The sequence below is a fragment of the Aptenodytes forsteri genome, unplaced genomic scaffold (assembly GCF_000699145.1).
Source record: "Aptenodytes forsteri isolate BGI_AS27 unplaced genomic scaffold, ASM69914v1 Scaffold379, whole genome shotgun sequence".
In the NCBI taxonomy this organism is placed as follows: domain Eukaryota; kingdom Metazoa; phylum Chordata; class Aves; order Sphenisciformes; family Spheniscidae; genus Aptenodytes; species Aptenodytes forsteri.
Window position 1 is genome coordinate 2,310,801 of NW_008794088.1, and position 19,895 is coordinate 2,330,695.

Below are 19,895 nucleotides of genomic sequence, written 5' to 3' on the forward strand. Positions count from 1 at the left end.
AGGATCTTTAGGTCATCTAGTCCACCCCCCCTGCCGTGGGCAGGGACATCTTCAACTAGATCAGGTTGCTCTGAGCCCTGTCCAACCTGACCTTGAATGTTTCCAGGGATGGGGCATCCACCACCTCTCTGGGCAACCTGTTCCTATCTTGTTCAGTGTTGCTTCTTGGAGTAGCTCTGGATTTTCCACAGGAAAATTGTTGATATCAACCTTTTTAATCCAAGGTGGAAGCTTTCAAATTCTAGGTCTTTTCTGATGAGGCAAAGGGAGCTGCTATGTAAGTGTAAGGAAAACAGGCTTTCTGGGGGAGAAGGGAAGAAAACAACAGCTCAGTCACCCTTCTGGAAAACCGTGTTTTTGCCAGGCAGGGTACAGACAGGATTTTCCACCCTCCCTGGCTCCAAACGCAGCAAAGAAGCTGAAAGTGCTGAGTTAGGTATTCCATTCCACCCCTGAGGGCCCTAGGTCCAGGAGGGTAAGCATATTTGGGATTAGTTCCCCAAATTCATATTATAATCAACCTATTAATAGGCTGGCTTGGTCCCACCCCCAGCACTTTGGCTGTAACTTTTCTTCTGGGAGACTTGACTGCCAAAGCGAGCGTTCCCTTTGGCATCGATTCAGGAGCTTGGGGAGGAGATAAAAATTAAGCTGGAGTCCCAATGAATGTGGTGCCAAGTCTCAGCTCACTGACTGCTCTGCTGCTCCTGGTAGGAAGGGTTGCCACACAGGGGGAATGCTTTATGGTGGTACGTATGAATAAAGAGCAAGGAATAGAGTAGATGCAAGAAAGGTGAAGCCTGGGAAAATGTGAGAGCTTGGGTGGGGATGCTGGCGAGACTTTGAAAGCAACAACAAAGGGAAACAAAGGTGGGGGAGAGCGACAGTAGATAACTTTTCAGTTGAAAGGCTGATAGTTTTGTGAGCTGAGGCTTGGATTTGCAGCTGAGGCTCTGGTTTGTCCCTACCGATAAGGACACTGATGGCACCTGTCATCCACAGTTCAATACCTTCTGGATGGCTCAGAAACTATGTAGGAAGGATCTTGCTGGAGAAAACCCTCCTTTTCTGTAGTTAGGGTGCTAAACATATTCTCTCCCTCTCCAGTGAATACTCTTTTTCCCACCCTAGAGCTTTGCTAGTCTAGACAGCTCAAGAAAATGAATGGCTTCAAACACGTGTGGTAATTACTGATCTTACACATAGGCTGAATGTTGGGCTCCAGTATAGTCTTGGTTTTCTGAGGTTAGAAATGTCTGAGAGTAGTCTTTCTCCTCCCTTTTGCTCATCCTTGCAGTAGGGATATGAGGAGCAGGGCCATGATAGTTTGTCATGTGTCGGGTTGTATGAAGTACTGAGAGCTTCAGTCTGCTTTTCTGTCCTTCCTGGCATGTGCTTGCCTTTATGAACCAGCTGGCTGGGAAGCTAGTGGGGAGGCCTCCGTATACCCTTGGAATCAGGGTACAGCTTTTGCAGATGGCTGTGAGCTGGTTGATGTTCTCTGTCCATCTAATCAAGAGAAGCTTAGTACTTAGCAATAGCAGCTCTGTATGGAAAAAGTTTGTTAGAGCACTGCCTGTACCTGTGTTACCCATCTCCATTTGGATGGATGTTTGCTGAACTGTGGTTTAAAAATCCAGGAAGGAAGCAGCTGCTCCCTCAAAACAGGTGCCTGCCTCTGAAGAGCCTGTACCTTCTCTGCAGGAACTGTCAATATCTTATTGAGAAATCTCATGGCTTGCACATGCTCACAAAACAAAGTAGATGCATGCATGTTTTGTGGAAGGGGAAAACATTCAGCCTGTCTCCCAGCTGAACTGGAGGCAGCAGAGTACCTGTTTCTTAGGTGGTGCGTGAGCCCTTACCTTTAACACAAACCAGAGCTGAAACAGAACTGCATGGTGGAAGTTGATGCCACTTTTGACCCTGCTGCTTTGGGTTGGCAGTCTTGTATCTATTGAACCTGTTGCTTATAAAACTGATCTCTAGGCTATCAGTATTTACTGATCTAACCTTATGAGTGTTGTCTTGTCTGTGTCCCTTGGTGCCACTGGGGCCGTGTTCCCTAGTGAGGGAGTGCATAGAGGGCTAGGGAGTGGGAATAAGCTTCTTCATACTCCAGCCTGCATTTGTAAGCCTTACACATCTGATCTTTCAACAGCGAGGTGTTGCTCAAATATGCCTCCCCTTATCAAGGGTGAAATTTTCCTAATGAAGAACACCTGGTCAATATTTGGACTGTACAGAGTGCTCTTGCCTGGAGTTGTGTCAACACTTCTGTAGGTTATGCTGTCCTGAAATCTCCCTACCCCCCCAAAAGGAAAGCCTCCATGGCATATAGACACCTTTGTTTCTGTTTCTAGCATGGTGAAATGTATCAGCTTAACCATGGGTTTAGGAAGCTGGATCTCTTGCCTGAGGCAAGAGCTGCTGAAATCTTGCTGTTTTCTGGTGAAGGAACTTCATAATGTGTGTCTAATTGCATTGGTCGTTCCTAGTGTGACTGATCCCTTACACTTGTGGGCTATTTCTGTTTCCAGCCGGGTGGTCAGAATTGGGACTGCAGAACAAGCATTGGTGCACATTGGTGCAATGCTGTACCTGCCCAGCTAAATCCTGTTGGAGGCACTATGGGCTTGTGCGCTCTTCCTTCTACCCTGTGTGCAGTTTGCTTGGTCTGCGTTCCCAGGGACTAGAGGAATTACACTCACCCTCCTTTCTCCTTGGGGTTTCTTCAACCCTCACCATCTTCCATAGTGATAAATGCTGTGATGAAGGAGATTGAGCTGATGAGGTTTTTATCTTGTTCTGTAGCAAAACATCTTATTAACTGTCCTGCTGCCTTGATTACAGGAGCTTCCTAGAACAGCGTGTTCCACAGACTAGCGACTTTGCAGAGCAGCTCTGTCGCCAGAGCCTCGAGCCTGTGTGAAATTAGCCTCGTTCCTGAATGCATTTTTTCTGTCCTGAAATCTGTACAAGGCACCTTGATGAGCATTTGTGTGACTGTCCCTCCCCCCTGCCCATCACCAAACCTGATGAGCACCAGCATTAAATAGTCTCTCCTCCCAAGAAGTTCTGGGATAGCCGGCTAAATGGGTGTTGATTGCATCTGCAAGTGTGAATCTCCTGAAGAAGCTGAGCTGTCTGCTCCAGGCAACTTCTTTAGCACTAACTGAGAGGTGTCAGACTTGTGACCTCCAAGGCAATGCCTTTCCAGCAGCACTTCACATAACTGGGTGTTTACAACCACCTTTTTGCGTCATCTCCGCAGCTGGGCTGCTTCTCCATGCTCCTGTTCCTGAGCTTGCAGAACTCTCTGTCCACAGTTGTGTGGCACCGGCAGTTGAGTATTAACACTCTTCAAACACCCCATGCCATGGAATAGCCATGGAGTAGGAAAGGAAGCTCTGACTTGGGGCTGAACTAATAATGACTTAATGGGAAAAGACTTCCAACCGCATTCTTAGTCATTCTTAGTCACAGACCTTACCTTTCCCCCTCCCGCCTGTGTCTGCTGCCTCGCCTCCCAGAGGATGGTGCCGCAGAGAGCGGTTCACCTGATTGCTCTTGCTGTGAGGGTACCTGTGGAATTGCAGAAGGGAATTTTCCAGTAGCCTTTGAAAAAAATGTGTGCTATTGCCTGCTGAGCAGGGAGCAGTCTCCTTTGATGCTCCAGATGAGTTATGGGAACGGTGCCTTGTTCTGTTTTATGAGGGTTTGTCTGATGGTGCATGGGGTGTGTTGTCAGCAAAGACCAGATAGGACATCTTACTTGGGTCAGAGCAACACCTCATTAAGAGGATGTTTGTGGCAGTAGTGAACAGCAGACTCCAGGAGTGCCAGGTGCTTCTCATTAGAGGGGAGGGGAAAGAATAGGTTGGACTGTCAGTATCTGACTGCACACACAACTCATCTGGGAGTTTCTGATGTGGTGAAGAGTGTCTCCAAAGCCTGGGGGGGCTCTGCTTTTCTGAAAGGAGCATGTTTTCCTAGCCTTTTGCCTTTCCACATATGCTTTTCTTGATCCTCAATCACCCCCAGTGCCCCTTGTGCACACACCACCTCTCCTCTCCTTTTCTCAAGAGTGAGCATGGAGTTGAGTGTACTAGACCACAGCCCAGGTACCAGTCGTATTGTGCTCCAGCAAATGCACCAGGCAGCAGTGACGAGTGGTGCAGGGTGATTGTTACACCCTGGAGCGGTCTCACATTTTTGGAATACTTAATACTTTAAAAGTTTACAAGCCTACTTCTAAGTGAAGGGCCCGCTGTCAATTATTAATCCCCCAGCTAGTATGGTATTACTTGCTCCCTGACGGGGAGCTGCTAGGCTTCGTCCTTCTGAAAGAGATGGTGTGGAGGAAATGCCATTGGTTTCATCTGCAGGGATTTCCCTTCTTGTTGGTTTGTCTTTCAAAATCAACACTGCCCAGAAGTACAAGAACAGCATGTACTCCAGCTTACCCTGTACTTAAGGGGTTTGTCATGTAATTTCTTTTCCCCTGCTGTCCATGCCCTCCAAATCGCCTGTGTGTACCACCCACGGAGACAGATGGTCTCCCTAAGCTGCTGAACAAATTTTGTGGCTGTGAAGATACTTTTATCTTCAAATGCTGCAAAAAAAATCTGCCCCTTCAGCCTTTGACATCCGCTTCTTGTGGTGAATGATGAAATAAAAATATTCTGCAAAGGAGTGAGCTGTGTGCCCTTTAGGGAAAAGGAGGCGGCTCACTTTTTGTTAAAAGTGCAAGAAATTGTGAATTTACAGTTCTCGTACAGCACAATCAAGTAATATGTCCAAGAAAACCGGAAGCTAATTCCTGACCCTACCCTGAAGGAATAAAGGAAGAGTTAATAGGGAGCTAGGTGGTAGTAAAAGAATTTTTTTTTTCCTCTGCCACAAAACCGAGGACAATATTTTCGCTTATAACTTGATTCCCCTTCCAGCACTCGCTCCCCTTAAATGAACCTCTGTGCTTAAGTTCCCCTCATGCAGTTTAGGTCAAGCGGGGACCTCAGCTGGCAGTTTGGGGAGAGCTATTCCCCAGCCGACAGCAAAATAGGCTCCCAGCACAGCAGTAAGGACCTTAGCTGCGGTTTGGGGGCTGATGACTCTGGTTTGTGCTCCTGAAGTCCTGGCGGAGGGTCATCTGCATCCTTGTTGGGGCTGGATTTTTGATGCTCAGCTTGGAACCACGAACCATGTCCCTGCAGCCCCAGCGTTGTTTGTAGGGTCACTGGGTGCTGGCTTTAAAATGAGGCGGTTCTTGCTCATGTAAAGCCTGCTGGGGTGGAGCTGGGTGGGGGATACCCTGTGGTGGAGGGATGCTGTGCAGGGAGGGCTGGGCTGTAGTTTGAGAGCTGATATTCCTCTGTGTGCAAGGATCCGCTAGTGGGTAGCATCGATGCTGCCTCTTCAGGCCTGTCCGCGTAGGCTTGCAGGCAAATAATGCTCTGAGGTGTTGTGAAAGAAATCCTAGAAGAAGTTGAAGCTGTAGTATTGACTCAAATGGCAAACTTCATTCAAAGTCTGGACACGTTAATCCTGTCCCCTGCTGGGAGTCACGTAAGAGGTGTCCTCTTTCCTGAGAGAGGACCCTACCAGGCTGCCATTGGAACAGGAGCTGAATACTGCTGTTTCATGGCAGCAGCATCTACATGTGAAGTCCTATTACAGCACTGAAGGTTCGCTGCCAGTAGAAGCTTTCAACGCTTCCTTTCTGTTCTTTCCTTGGAATTAAAGTTGCATTTCTTAGCCTTCACTTAAAACCCTCATCCCGCCCTTAGTTACTTCGTAACTATTAATGTAACTTGAAGAATTCCTTGTCTAAAGACCCTGGCCTTACTTGATACATGGTCAGGCTTTAAATTATCTTTTGAAAATGTAGACTCTTACAAACTTCTTGCCATACCTGCCAGTTCCTGCATATTTTTATTTTTTTTTCTTTTGAGGCTCAGACTAATCAGATGCATAGCATACATGTATGCTGGGAAGAGGAAATGCATTGCTGTCATGGATTATGCTACTCCCAGGGACTGGAAGTGGTAATCCGGGGTACCGTGTATTGCTGGCTGCTGCAAGGTTGCTAGGCGCTTGAGCGGGGCACAGGCTTGAGTTGGAGGCTAATGGGTGCCCTTGAGCTCAGGGCTTGGGGGAGTCTGGTATTTCTTCCCTTACGTGTCTGCACTAAGTGCCTGTTTCACTCTTGCATGCAGGGTAAGCTCTTGGTCTTGCTCCCAACTCCTGTGGTCAGAAGGTAAAGCACACCTTGGTGTCGTCCTGTCCCCCCTGACTTGTTTGAAACTCCTTAAATCCTAAATATAACCTCAAGTGTGTAGAAACTTTTGAGAGGTTAAGCCTCCCTCATACTCGGTACACCCCTCAGTTACATAAATGTTTGATCATAGTTTCACATCACTTCTTAAACTAATGCTGCTGCAAAAAAATCCTGTCAACTGTCTGATCCTTCCTCACCCCTCCCAAAGAAATCTTGTCTGGTTGCACAGGGATCTGAATGGTGGAACTGGTAATTTATATCTCTCTATTATCTATCATGTTGGACATGAGGAAAAATTTCTTTAGTGAAAGAGTGGTTAAACATTGGAACAGGCTGCCCAGGGAAGTGGTTGAGTCCCCATCCCTGGAGGTATTTAAAAGACGTGTAGATGAGGCACTTAGGGACATGGTTTAGTGGGTGGTGGTGTTGGGTTGACGGTTGGACTCGATGATCTTAGAGGTCTTTTCCAACCTTAATGATTCTATGATTCTATGTAGCTTTGTAGTTTGTGTGTGTGTTTTTCTTCCCGGATTATTTAGCCCGGCTCAATTTCTGCAGTCTTTTTAACTGCCCTTGTGGTGCTTAAGGGTTACAAAGGCTTGTCGGGACAGAAGAAAGGTGTGATGGGGCAGAGGGAAAGAGGCAGGACAGCATCCTCTCGTGGCGGTGATGGTTTCATTGAAAGCGGTCCTGCTGCTGCCTGCGTGGGGAGATAGGTTGTGCACATGCGTTGCTACAGTCTGCCTGCAGAGCAGGAGCAGTCCTTGGTGGTGTGTGGCTCTGTCTGCAAAGGTGCGCTCGTCTGCTGAGCTTGGGGAAAGGAGAGCACCAAGTCCTTGCTTCTCCTCCCCTACCCAGCAGGCCTACAGGGGACCAGCTGTGGCCCAAACGTGAGGGACAGGTCTCATGTCCCACGCCACACCCCTTAAGGTGCAGAGCTGGACACGGTGTACCCCGTGGCAAATTATTGTTGTGGGCTTGGTGTAGAGTCAGATCGCCAGCTGTGAGACGGGACTCTCTAAATTATTATCGAGTCATGCAGGTCTCCTTCCACAGGGCTCATTTGGCCTCCATAGTCTGCTCAGTTATGGAGATGTTAACCGTAAGATCGACTTCAGCAGTGTCCCTGATTCTCTCAAATCAGTCATGGGTCTGTGTCAAGTTGGGTGCAGACAAGTGGAGCCTGCTTGGGCTGCTGGTGGCTGGGTGCAACACTAGCAGGTGCCTGGGGAAGCCGGCTTGCCCCTTCTCTGTCGGCAGCTGTGTCTGTCTGGTGTGCCTGTATCTGCCATTCTGTGCAGGCTCGTGGGGATGGCTTGGCAGCAGCTTCCTCCCATCATCTTTTCACTTAAGTTGTCCCCTTTGTGCTCTTCTCTTGCTGTCCTTCCCAACCTGCCAATTTGCTCAATAGATAAAGGAAGCCTTTCACAGCTTTGGTTTTGCTTCAGTGTGAGCAGACGGTAGGGGTTTTGGGGGGGGGTTTGTTGGGGTTTTTTTTTTCCCCTCCTAAATAAGCAAGTTAGTATTCTCACTAGCTCCCTTGAGGATACCCCACCACTTTGCAAAACCGTGGCATGGAGGCAGACTGCTTGGTGTGCTGGCAGTGTGCTTGGAAAACTCATTTCTGAGCTCTAGCACGTGGATCCAGTAGCTGCTGCTCTCCAGATTCGATTCAACTACTACTGGCTCCTGAGGGTACTGGGTTGAGCTTGTAGTGTGGATGTCTGGCCAGGCGTTGGTTCGGTTCACTGTGGGTGTCTGGGACATGGCGGATTCATGGCTGGGCATGGGCAGTTCCTTTGCTCTCATCTTTTTTCTCTGTGTTGCAGCAGACCCTGGCACAATGAGGTGCTGGTAGCAAGGGCTCGCTCTCTGCTTGATGAGAAGGTAGTGCCTCGCCTGTTTGAATGTGTTATATATGATCAAAGGGAAGTGGATGTCTCTAGTTTGAGAGCTGTTGGGGCATCTGCTTGTGGTTATTGGTGTCTGAGGAACTGGTTGAAATCCAGCCCAAGCTGTTAGTGCCTGAAAGCTGCTGTTGTCCACTGGCTAATCCGTGAGCTATACCGTTTGGATTTAGTGGTTCTGCTAGGTATCTGCACGGTGAGTAAGTGCTTGAAAACAACCCCCCACACACACTTGTGTGTGTTCATCTTGGAGAAGCAGTCCTGGCGTAGGAGGATGCGAGTGGTTTCCTTTGGAGCCTGCTCTCCCGGCAGTTGGCTTCTTCAGCCTTCTGGGGGAGAGGTTTGTCGCGCCGTGTGCTCAGGCTTTCACAAGCTGCTCTTTCAGATGCAGCCCCTGAAGCTGCTCTTGTTGTACACTCACGTACCCGTCCCAGTGGATGGGCTGAGGTAATTGGTGCAACGTACCTTTGCCACATGCTAACAAACTCCCCTTTGCTGTTCTGTGAGGGGGCTGGAAGACAGCCTTTCTGGTTACCTAGGCTGACCCCTTGCAATAAGGCATCCTAGAATTGCATACAGTGAACCTGGGAAGAAGCTTAGGCTCAGCAAGGGCTTAAGTCTTTCCTTTCTTGTGAAAAGACTCCCCTGCCTCCCATAGGAAGCTCTTCTGGTGCTCTGGGACCTCCATTGTTTCTAAAACTCATGTTAGGCTTTTGCAGCTTATTTCTTATTTCATTTTTCTATCTATTGAATATGATGTCGGAGGTAACAAGTGTCCCTATGATCTTTGCCTCCCATGGCACTGTATACCATGAAATGAAGCGTTCACTGTGTTACTGAGGAAGAGAAGTGTGGTGCTGTCACAGTATCTGACCTCAACACAGTGACTTGTCTTTTCCTGGTAAATCATATTATTGGACCTTTTGGACCACTCTCTGAGTGAGAGGATTGTGCTTTCCTCCTCTTCCTCACTACATGTTACCACTAGTGTCTTGGGTTTTTGTCCTAGCTAATTATACTAGCTGCCACCTCCAGCTGTTGGAAGTGGAAGTGAGGGCAGTGCAGCTGTTGGGAAAGCATTCATAGAAATCTGAAGTTCTACCAATAAAGGTGACTGGGAAAAACATTCAGCCCATGTGCTGGTACCCTGAAGACCAGTTAACTTCCTGAAGAATCAGCCTGGAAAGTTTCTCAGAAGGAGAATTGCAGTGGGAGCATGCCTGTGGGTTTACTGGGGTTTTATAGCTGCTTGCTAGAACTTAGCACTCTGTACTTCTGTAGCAGCATCTTCTTAGTACTGGCCTGGGAATACTTTTATAGGGTTCTTCAGGGAGGCTTAAATAAGTAGCTTGTTTGGGTCATATGACATAAAGGAGTGGATTTTTTTTTTTCCCCCAAGTTTGGTCATAACCCTTCTGTAAATCTTCTATTTTAAAAGCTCTCGTTTCCATACTCACAGCTTCTCTTCCAAATAAAAAGATTAGAACATAACAGTAATGTTAAGTAGTAGACTTGCAGGGTCCTTTCCTTTTTTGTCCATACTGGAGGGTTTTGGCTAGGCTGCTATTGAGGAAAACAAACAAAAAAAACCCAACCTGAAAATGAATCCTACTCTCCCCTTCTCATTCAGAAAATCTGTACACTGAAATCCCTTCTGCATCAGCAGCGAACTACTGTACTGCTCAGCTGGTGTGTTGATTCTGGTTTTTTGTCTCAGGAAACATGAGACTTGGCATAGAGTGTGTGTGTGTTGGAGAGCACTGTGTCTTGGACCATGCAGGGCAGAAAAGGGGAGATCTGCGGCTAGAAACCAGGCTGGTGCTCTCCTTAAACTTACAACATTCATGTGACAGTTGTTCAGATGTCCAGTGTTGGGGGGTATGGACACACACTTAAATTCCGGTTCTTTTATTTTTTTTTAAAAAGGCTGGGAGGGGAGAGAACAGATGGGGACTGGTTGCTGCAAAACCGTGGGACAAACCCTGTGTGTGTGTGTTTGGGCTCCATATAAATTGCACCATTCATGGATGGATGTTCACTTCCTTGGGGGCAGCAGCTGTGCTGCTATCACAGTGACAACCTGTTACTGCACTGAGGTTTCCTTCCCTTCCCCGATAAAGGCTTGACTTTGCAAATTCTCTTCCCTGCCTGACCAAATGCCAGAAGTTGGGTATCTAAAACAAACTCGCTGCGTCTCGGTTGCCCGGTGCTGTTTCCAGAGAGGGCAAGGATTGCTCTTGTCTGCCTTAGCCGAGTGGAGATTTCAGTTGTGGTTGTCTGACAAGAAAATGTGGTTTTCATGTTCCTACGGGCTGTGGTCTTGTTCTCTTGACTCTACCAGACTGAAATGCTGTTGTAGTTACGATGATCAAAAGGCATTTTTCTGCTCTGCTTGTTTGGCCACAGCTGCAGAAGGAGTTCCTTGCCTTGGCATCTCTGCTGAGATCTGACTCTGGCTCTGTTTACTGGAGAGGACAAAACTGTAGCTAAGGCACTGGTGCTACTGCCGGCACTGCGAAGCGCTTCTGCATGACCTCGGTCCTCTCGGGAGCCTTGCTTCAAGGTGCTGCTTGGGAAGGACAGCAAGTATCAAATCCCTTGTGGTCTGCCAGCTCACAGGAGGTGGCCCCTGGTGTGGCAGTGCTGCCCGGGGAGCATCTGTCTGGGCAGCCCGCGCTGGCCTCACCCCTATCTATGGTAGGCAGAGCAGGCTAGCAAGTCTGTGTAGAGGATGGTGGAAATACCTTCTGTAACCGTTTTCAGCAGGGATGTTGGTGTGGGAAGCATTTTAATTTCAATTGTCTATTTCCAGTTTTATTTCTAAGGCTTTGCTCCTGGTGACTTTGCTTTGGAAGAGCAGTCAAGCGTGGTGAAGGACCAGGAACTCAAGCCCCTGCTCTGCGCCTAGCAAAAGAGTATGTGAAGGAAAGGGGTTTTCTGGGAGGGAGATATGATTGTAGGGTGCTTCTGAGAAGGCACAGAAGTTTTCTGAGCCTGTTGGGTATGAGCTGACAGCACTGCTAGAGAGTATGAAGTGCTGTGGATAAGTAGCTCAGCACTTCAGGAGACCTCAGCATCTCTTGCAGTAGATAAGCTTGATGCAGTTGTAGGCTGGAGACAGCCAGTAAGACAAAGCTGGCTCTGCGTGGAAGGTTGCTTTGTGCAATCCTTGCTCAGCTTCTCTTTGAGGTGCCAAAGCTTCCCAACCAGCTGTGGCATGTATTTCGTGTGCCCAGAGACTTTGGCTTGTTTTGATGCTGTGTCTGTTTTGGAGAACACAAAAAAAATGTTGATTGGAGGAGAGGAGTCTGTATTGGGAACCATTTGATTAAATAACCCTAGGCTTCCTCAGCCCTCAATTAGCACAGCAGTGATCAGGCCTCTCTGAGTATCCCTATGGATTTTAGGTGTGTGGCTCAACCTAAACTCTGATGCTACAGGGTTTGCATCCATAGCAAGGTAAGGAAGTGGGTGCTCTGGTAGCAAGCAGCTCTTTCTGGATGTGTATTTATATCTATATCTGCAAAAGCGTGAGGCATTCCCCCGCCTGCGATGATTAGCAGTGTCTAGCTGATGGTTGGTATAGTACCATGACAGGCTACATTTCTAGCTTAGCAGGAAAGCACGAAACTGCTAAAACCATGTGAATGATGGCTGCTGCAGCCTGCTGGGTTTGACCCTAGTGTGTCCAATGGCAACTTTGAGCATAGGGGTGTGGTTTAAATCTTTTTTTTTTCTCATTTTCTTTTTTGCTAACCCTTTTCCACCACTTCAGAAGACTCAAAACCATTTTTCTAGAAACTGGCGGGGTCCAAAGCCAGTATTTTGATTATATAAACAGGCTTCTTTCCTTGTGCTTTGCTTCACTGTAGCACTGGCTTGTTTTCCTGGATATCCTCTAAGAAAGCTAATTTCGGTATTGGTGTAGCTATGTCACAGAAGGCAAATACAAAGCCAAAATGGCCTCTGAGCTACAGAGTATGGCAAGACCTCAAATATAAAAATCCCATGTAGTAGCAGGTATTCAGGCAAAACTGTTCCTGACTTACCTTTCGAGAGAAAAATTGGCGATAGTTGCTGTCTTTGTATCACAGTCCCCTCCTCCACTTCCTTGGATGCCCTGTAAAAGTTAATTCATTACTGTTTGTAAAGGACTGTGTTTCTCTACTGCCAAATGCCACTGAGGTAACCTGTGCTTCTGTTGGATCTGCTTGTTTGCTTTCCTTGTTGGCAGCGTGCTGTGACATGGCCTTCTTCAGGGTAGTAGTAATAATGGAAAAAAAAAAAACCAACAAAGAAAGCAACCCTTCAACCACACAAAATGCAAAGCAACAAAATATAAAGCCTTACCAATGTTGCCTACAAGGAAAACTGGGTTTCCAGTAGGTCACTGGCCTGTGCAAGAGTTGGTTGATTTTTTTGTTGTTGTTTTTTTTTTTTCTCATGTCATAGGTTTTCTGAGTCTGAACTGTTGCACAAAAATGCTTTTCACATTCTGATACACTTTTCTGTGTTCTGGTAGTTTGTTACAATGCCTGAAATATATTGGGCTGCCAGATCCACTTTGTAAGACATGAGGAGGATCTTCACTCTGACCCTCTCCAAACAGGCAATTAAGTATTGAAACTTTCTGTTCATTTTCTTCCTGCCCCTCCCCATTCTTTTAAAATCATAAACGCAAGGAAAGCCTCAGTTTGCTGAAGTGTGGGGTGAATGAATGCAGTGACCGACATGGTGCTGAACCCCTCCTGAGACACTTCTGCAAGGAAACAGCCTCCGAACGCGGGCTCTGGGAAGGCTGCCAGTTTCCATTCCCATCGGAGCTGGCGTGTGGGTGGAGAGGAGGCTTGCTGCAGCCACTTCACCTTGCTCGCAAGGCAGCAGAGGGTCTGGCCTGCAGTGGAAAGTCCCGAAAAACTGAATTTCTGTTGGGAGACAGCAGACTTCCTTAGCGTTTTGCTTTGCTCCTACTCGCTCCTCAGGGCTGCTCTGGATGCGTATTTGCTTGCAGTTACCCTCCTCCTTGTGCGTTGTGTTGCACAAGTGCGTTGGGTCCCTTTCTGCTGGGCTTGTGACGACTGTGTCTGTTCGGGGTGTTCTTGTTGCTTTGCAGCTCCCGCCTGGGGCAGGGCTGGCTGTCCTGCGCTGTGCAGGGTGAGGCTTCCCCTTGATGTGGGTGAAGAGGTTGAGCAACCCAGCCCAGAAGGCTCTGATTCAGCCTTCTCCTTGCTTTTGCTAATTATTGTCACCCTTCTAATTTTCTTGTCCACTCTTTAATTCCAACCCCCTTAAAATAGAATTTGAAGAGTTGCAGTCCAGCTGTCTTAGCTGCCATGCGTAGGATGGACTACATGGGAGACAGAAATGGGCTGGTAGAAATTTAGGAAATTGATGTTTAATTACAGTTCTCTCCCTAGAGAGCAGACCCTCTGTGTGATTGGGGTATCTCATACGTGGGACTGAGCCTGTACTGGATTTGCATCAGCGAAATATAGCTGGGCTTTAATTTTCAGGGCAATGATGGTTGCTTATTGCAACGTAAAAGCTTTATTGTGTTTGGATTTTGGGTGCGTGTGCCAATGAATTGGTGGGGTAGGTTATTTAGTGAGGGGATGGAAGGGGTAGTGGGTGGGGAAAGCTGGCATCCTGATCATCGCATTCTCTGCGGGGTCCAGGGAAAATGTGTATGTATTAAAAGAAATTATTCTCTCCTGTGATGAGTTGTGCTTTGTCCTAATAGAGCTAGTTGGTCAATGGAGTACCTCCCAAACATTTCCCACTGCTGGGATGGAAATCCCAACACTGCCTGAAATGAGTGCAGTGTATTAGCAGAGTATAACTCTGTTCATTTTTATCTTCTTGTTTTTAGTTGATCCTAGTTTTCCAAATGTTGCACTTTGAGGTGAAACTCTATGGAGTTTTACCTTCCTGGGAAGCAGATATGGAAAAACTCGGTCATGTTTGAATGCAGTCAGAAGGGGGAATATGTGCTGCCACCGCATGACTTCTTTTATGAAATTTTGTTTTTAAGCTGCAGCAAATTCACAGTAGAAATCAGAAGTTTGGCAGGGAGAAATAAACCGGCTTTCACTTGTTCTGTGTCAGCGCCTACATGTGTGTGGCAGTGGGTCAGTCTGTACTACTTCATTAAAGGAAGATTATTTCCTTGATTAAATAGTAGCTTTTTATACCGTATCAGTATCTGAGTGCTTAAATGGAGTTGCTTTTAACAAACCTGATATGAGGAAGTATGAAGGACCGGCACCTGAAAAATAAAGCTGCTTTAAGATGCTCTAGCTGGATGCAGAAGACCCCACCGAACAGTCCTAAAGATGGAATTTCCTTCAAAAAGGGTACACAGCTAATGAAATATATGGCACTGTACCATAACACTGACTGATGAAGGTACACAGTGAACAAGTCTGGGTTTGTTGCTCTTTCTCAGAATCTCATGAATGGGCTGGCATCTACGTTTAATTCACTGGCCTGTGCGGGGGGGACAGCTGGAGAATGAGGATGGCAGAGGGTGTGTGTGCGCGTATGTTTAAATTACTGGGGTGTGATGCACAAGTTTAATGTTAGCACAAGGCACAGGGAAATTTAAATTGCTCCTCTGGGAGCATGCGTTGGATTGGTGGTAGTGCTGAGAATTGAATTTAGGTTTTAATGTGTTCATGTCTTATTTTCCCACGTTACCATCCTTGTAATGTTTTCTTCCTATGTTGTAACATGTGTGAGAATACTTAGTTGCTTTCCTTAGGAGAGGCTTTGTTGGTAAGTGTGAACTTTACAATTAACTGGCAACAAATGTGTTGGCAGTTCCCTTATAATTTTTGTGGCTTCAAAACAAAATTAAGTGTGGGTTCTTGGCAAACTCCAGCTGGCTGAATCGGTGATCTAGGTGATTTGCTGAGAATACTACCACCAGCCAGACACCATGCTGGGGCCTGGAGCCAGAGCAACGGGGAGGGAGCTACGGCCTAGATCCTCTGTGTGTGTTGGATTTTTTTAAACACCATAGCGCTTGCTTGTTTTGAAATACTGTCCTATTTGTTAGTAGCAGTGCCTACAGGCATCTCTCTCTGTTGTCGAAATGACTGCAAAGAAAGATACCTCTGGGTTGAGCCTTTCCTGCTGCTGGTGCATGTGCTGTTTTGCTCCCGTGTGTCATCACTTTATATAGAGGCATCCCTTCAAAGGGAGGGAGGGAGTGTCACTGCTCCTTATTCTGTCCCTTGCCTGGGATTTAACAAGCAATACTGAGGTAATCCCTTCTCCTGCAGCCGTACTCCTCAGGCAGCGATCTTATCTTGCTGTGAAAGCTGAAGAGATGGGGCTCTTGTCAGTGCTGGGATGGAAGAGATCTGAGGAGCTGCGAGGTGCGGCTGAAAATGACTCAAAGGGAAAAGCATCCATCCTGAGCTGGTCCCTCCATCTAGTCCAGCCAGCTACAGCAAAACCAGTGCGGTGCTCTGATCTTCAGCCTGGGCAAGGTCTCTGTCACAGCTGTCCTGCTGCTGTGGTGGGCTAAGCTCTTGTTCTGTATTTTCCCATACTGCAGGCAGTCTAGTGCTTCAGTTTATGTGCTGCCCTTGTTTAGGGATTTCCTGTCATCCTCCTATTGAGGTGAGGGCAGAGACATTTGTCTTGCATTTCAAATGAAATTTCAGGTCCTAGAGAGAGTATTCTGTGTATTGCACAATTCTGTGGGCGTGACAACCCTGTTCCAAATAATGTGGCTATTTCTTTCTTTTTTTTTTTTTTTTATTTTAAGGAAACAAAAGAACTTGTTGCATTTTGGGGTGTTTTGTCTTGTGTGTCTGTTTTTCCCTAGCATCCAGCGAGCTGCACTGGTGGTTCTGGAAAATTACTACAAAGATTTCACAGTCTACAACCCAGCCTTGCTAACAGCCTCCAAATCCCGTGCAGCCAAGCACATGGCTGGCCTGAAAGTCTACAATGTTGATGGTAGGTGAGGTGAGATGTAGTCTCTGAGACTGGGTGGGATGGGGAAGGGCTGGGTTGGCTTTATGCTTTGTTATGCACACATTCTCACCTTTTTGCTTTGCCAAATCCTTGTCTCTTGCTGGAAATCTTCCTAACAGTGCTGAGTTTGCCGGTTCCAGATGACTTTACAGATGCGTTTAGCCCACAATAAGGCTTTTGTCTTTGCCAGGTGAAGTGGACAAGTTTTCGGTCAGGCTTAATTATCATGTGGCTTGACAAGCGCTTTTCGGCACTACTGCTTGTTTTAGGCAGCTTCTGCTTTTTGACACCCTTGGGACATCTCCTTGGTTGTGCTAGTACAATAAACACAACTTTTAACTTAAATGAGTTCCTCAGTCGTTTACCATGCCACTTCCACGGGCAGCCATGGGCAGCCGTCAGGAAAGTGAAGGAGGTTGATACCAACGTGGGAAGAAGCAGCAGCCTTAGCGGTAAATTAGCTATGCCTGGCTTATGCGTGGCTGTGCTCCCAAGTCATCGTGATGCTAAGCAGGTCATGGAAATTCAGAGACAGATAACTATCCCTCTTGAGCTTTGCCATTCTACAAACCTGTTTCAAACTTTTGGGCTTTAAAGAGGCCTGTGGGAGGATGGATGGATGGATCCCTGTGGACGCTCAAAGCTGTGAAAACTGGACTTAATCATTTGGCACTCTTAAACCCTATCAGTGAAAGCTAGGCTTGATAAGCAGGGTGTGCCCAGCCATCACAGCCTTTATAAAAGTGCGCATTCCTTTGATGAAAGAGCTGAAGTTGTGTAGGGAAGCTTTTATGGTGAAGGACGGATGAAGTCCTGTGACAAGATGTGGTAAGGCACATCCTGCCCGGGAATTTGTTAGTACTGAAAGGCTTTGAGAGCTGGAAAGGAGAAGGGACCGAAGGGACTTAGCTGGGCAAGGTGGCTCTGCATGCAGGGTGTGGAGACCAAAATATGAAGAATATCTGTCACATGGGAAAACATGAGACATGATTGTTTTACCTTCAACAAAGCTTCAATGCCTTATGTTTTTTTTAATTTTTTTTTTTTCATTTTTGGTGACTTCAGAAGTTTCAAAGACCTTATTCTATTGTTGTTTCCCCAAACCTGATGCAGCACTCCTGAGTCCGTAAAATTAATTGGAGGTTTAGATCCTTACAGTGAGATGTCCCCATCCTGATAGAGGAAGAGTGAAGGGAAGCAGCGGGGGAGGGAGAAGGGCAGGTTTGTTCATCGTGTGTCCCCTGCTGCCTGGAGTGAAGAAGCTCTCAGGTGGGAGAGAACAAGTTGAGTTGGAGACATGAAGCAAACAGACTTGCTCTGCGCTTTTCTAGAGGTGAAATCTTTCATTCCAGCTGTTCACTCTCAATGAGGCCTGGTGTGTGGAAAGTGAGGGCTTCCCGATCCCACAGGTGCCTGCACGCCATTCAAACCGAACGGCCCGCCAGGCTGGCTGCATACTGCCATTCTGGTTACTAGCTGGCTTGTCTTTTCCTGCGCTGCAGCATCTCTTCAGGAGGTGGCAGGGTCTCTGTTCCTGCAGCATCTGCTGGGACGTTAGGACTCCCAAGCTTGGAGGAAAAGCTGCCAGTCTGGTAGGGTTAGTAGCTTAGGAGCTGCAAGCTCACAAAACTTTGTTGGAAGAGAAGGAACCAGGAGCAAGCTCCAGATGTGGCTGGCAGGCCTTTCCAAGTGTCAAGCTCACAAGTCTGCCAGGGCCTGAAAACTCTTGCCATCCCTTCTGGGGCAGTACCGGTTCCCTGGGCTGTTCTTGTGCAGTGCCGCTGCCTTTGCGGATGTGGGGATCTCGGGCGTAGAGGCATGTCCTTAAGAAGATTCCCATCCATTTTATGAAGCAGAGTGTAGTTCTGGCTGCAGCTTACCTTGGCATCCTGACAGTCTCTTACACCCTCCATGTGAAAAGACAGTAATGCTATTAAGGCAGCCTAATTTGTTGGCAGCTTTTGTATTTGATACTGGAGCAGCTAGGAAGGAGAAACATCTTGCTGTAATCTCTCTTATACAGAGTGGGCAGGCTCACCTTCAACACCAGGATTTTCATCACCAGGCATAGTCAATGAGGCAAATTACAGTTCTAACCCAAATTTGGGAGCTAGTGTCTCCCTTGAGTCATATCCTCCATTTCAGGGCTGTCAAACAAAGTCTGAAGTGTTCAGACTCTTAAGAAGCCGTCTGTGTGAATGCTTGTCCTTCCCGCTGCTGAGCTTCAAGCTTCTATCTTGGAATCTCGTTTGTGCTTTTTAGGAAAAAATTAAAAAGTTGCCCTTGCATGAGCAGAAAATTTTAAGCATGTCTGTGCAATTGATTGGCCTTAACCACTGCCAGTTGAAAGTGTGGGCTTTCAGAGCAGTTAGTCAGAAAAGCAGCTCTTGGTGGTTTGGAAACTGTCCTAGATTTCTCCTCTTTCCCTCTGGGTAGACCCACCTCTATCCTCTTTCTAGATAAAAGGGTTGGTAGACTCTTCTGGGGCAACAATTTTTTTCCCCCTCTCTGCCCAAACAGCCAGAGCTGTGAGCTTCATGGGGGAACTGCAGAACCTACTACTGCATTTTAAGGTCGCTAGTTAAGATCCTGTAGTAAACAGCTCTGTCACTCGTCCGGGTGTTAGAGCAGACTGCAGCTTCCCTGTTCCTGTAGCTGTGTAGGATCTGTTAGCAGCAACAGAAGCACTAATGGCAGGTGCTGCTCTGAGAGCCTCGAGGAGCTACTGTGCATATAGACCCCAGCCTACCCTATTGCAGGACTGCTGCTCTGACAGCATCTGCCCTTCTGGAAAACCCTATTGCTTTGTCTAGAGGTGACCCTGCTGCCTCTGCATCCTGTTTATCCTCCCTGCGTGTAACTGTCTGAAGTTTGGCTTTCGTTCATTCATCTCCATGTCTCTTGATGTTCTTGTTTGTCTTTCTCCTCTTTGCAACTCCCCACTTCATGGTGCTCTCACACTGTCTTGTTGCTGAAATGTGGTGTGTTCCAGCTGCCCTTGCCTTCAAACTGAAAACCTATATAATGGGTGGTAAGTTGCATCCTTGGCATGTGCACCTCACCTCTGCCTTTGTGTATGTTGCGTGAGATCCTTCATCCCAACTAACTTCCCTCGTCCACAAGTCAAAGCCCCTTCTGCAAGCCTGTGCTGTCTAGCAGGGTTTCTGTCGGAGCCTCTGAGGACCGGGGAAGGGTTTATAGCCTCGGATGTGAAGGCTGGAGCCACAGAGCACTTGTGACAGATGCTGTGGGGTGCTGGTCTGTCCCAGCCCCAGTCCTGTGGCAGTAACGCCACCTTTCTTGTCTCCTTTTTGCTCGTCCTCGCCTCCTGAAGGCCCAGGTAACAACGCCTCGGGGCAGTCCCGTGCCATGATTGCAGCTGCGGCCCGTCGCAGGGACTCCAGTCACAACGAGCTCTACTATGAAGAGGCCGACCACGAGCGCCGAGTGAAAAAACGCCGTGCAAGGTAAAGCTGTCCCTTCCTGGGTGCCGCCTCTCGGCGCTGCGAGGCTCAGTCGCATGGGGCTTGCTGAACCTGACGAGGGGGGGACCCGTGATTAAGGGCTGGGGGTTGGCTGTAAATCTGTCACAGCAAAGAAGCATATGAAACCCAGATGCACAAGGGATGGTGACAGGTTGCGACTGGAATTACCTGAAGAGCATGCATAAAGCAAAGCTCCTGTTTATTATGCTAGATAAACTAATGCAATGTCACGGATTA

The 19,895-nt window shown here is 47.5% G+C and overlaps 1 protein-coding gene across 1 annotated transcript in view; it reads left to right on the top strand.

Moving 5' to 3' along the window:
• Nucleotides 1-19,895, top strand: part of VANGL1 (VANGL planar cell polarity protein 1) — a 38,548-nt gene that overhangs the window by 8,931 nt on the left and 9,722 nt on the right. Inside the window, exons 4-5 of the mRNA XM_009274525.2 lie at nt 16,022-16,155; nt 19,508-19,640. Of these exons, the coding sequence (XP_009272800.1) occupies nt 16,022-16,155; nt 19,508-19,640 (267 nt within the window). The remainder of the gene's footprint in view (nt 1-16,021; nt 16,156-19,507; nt 19,641-19,895) is intronic.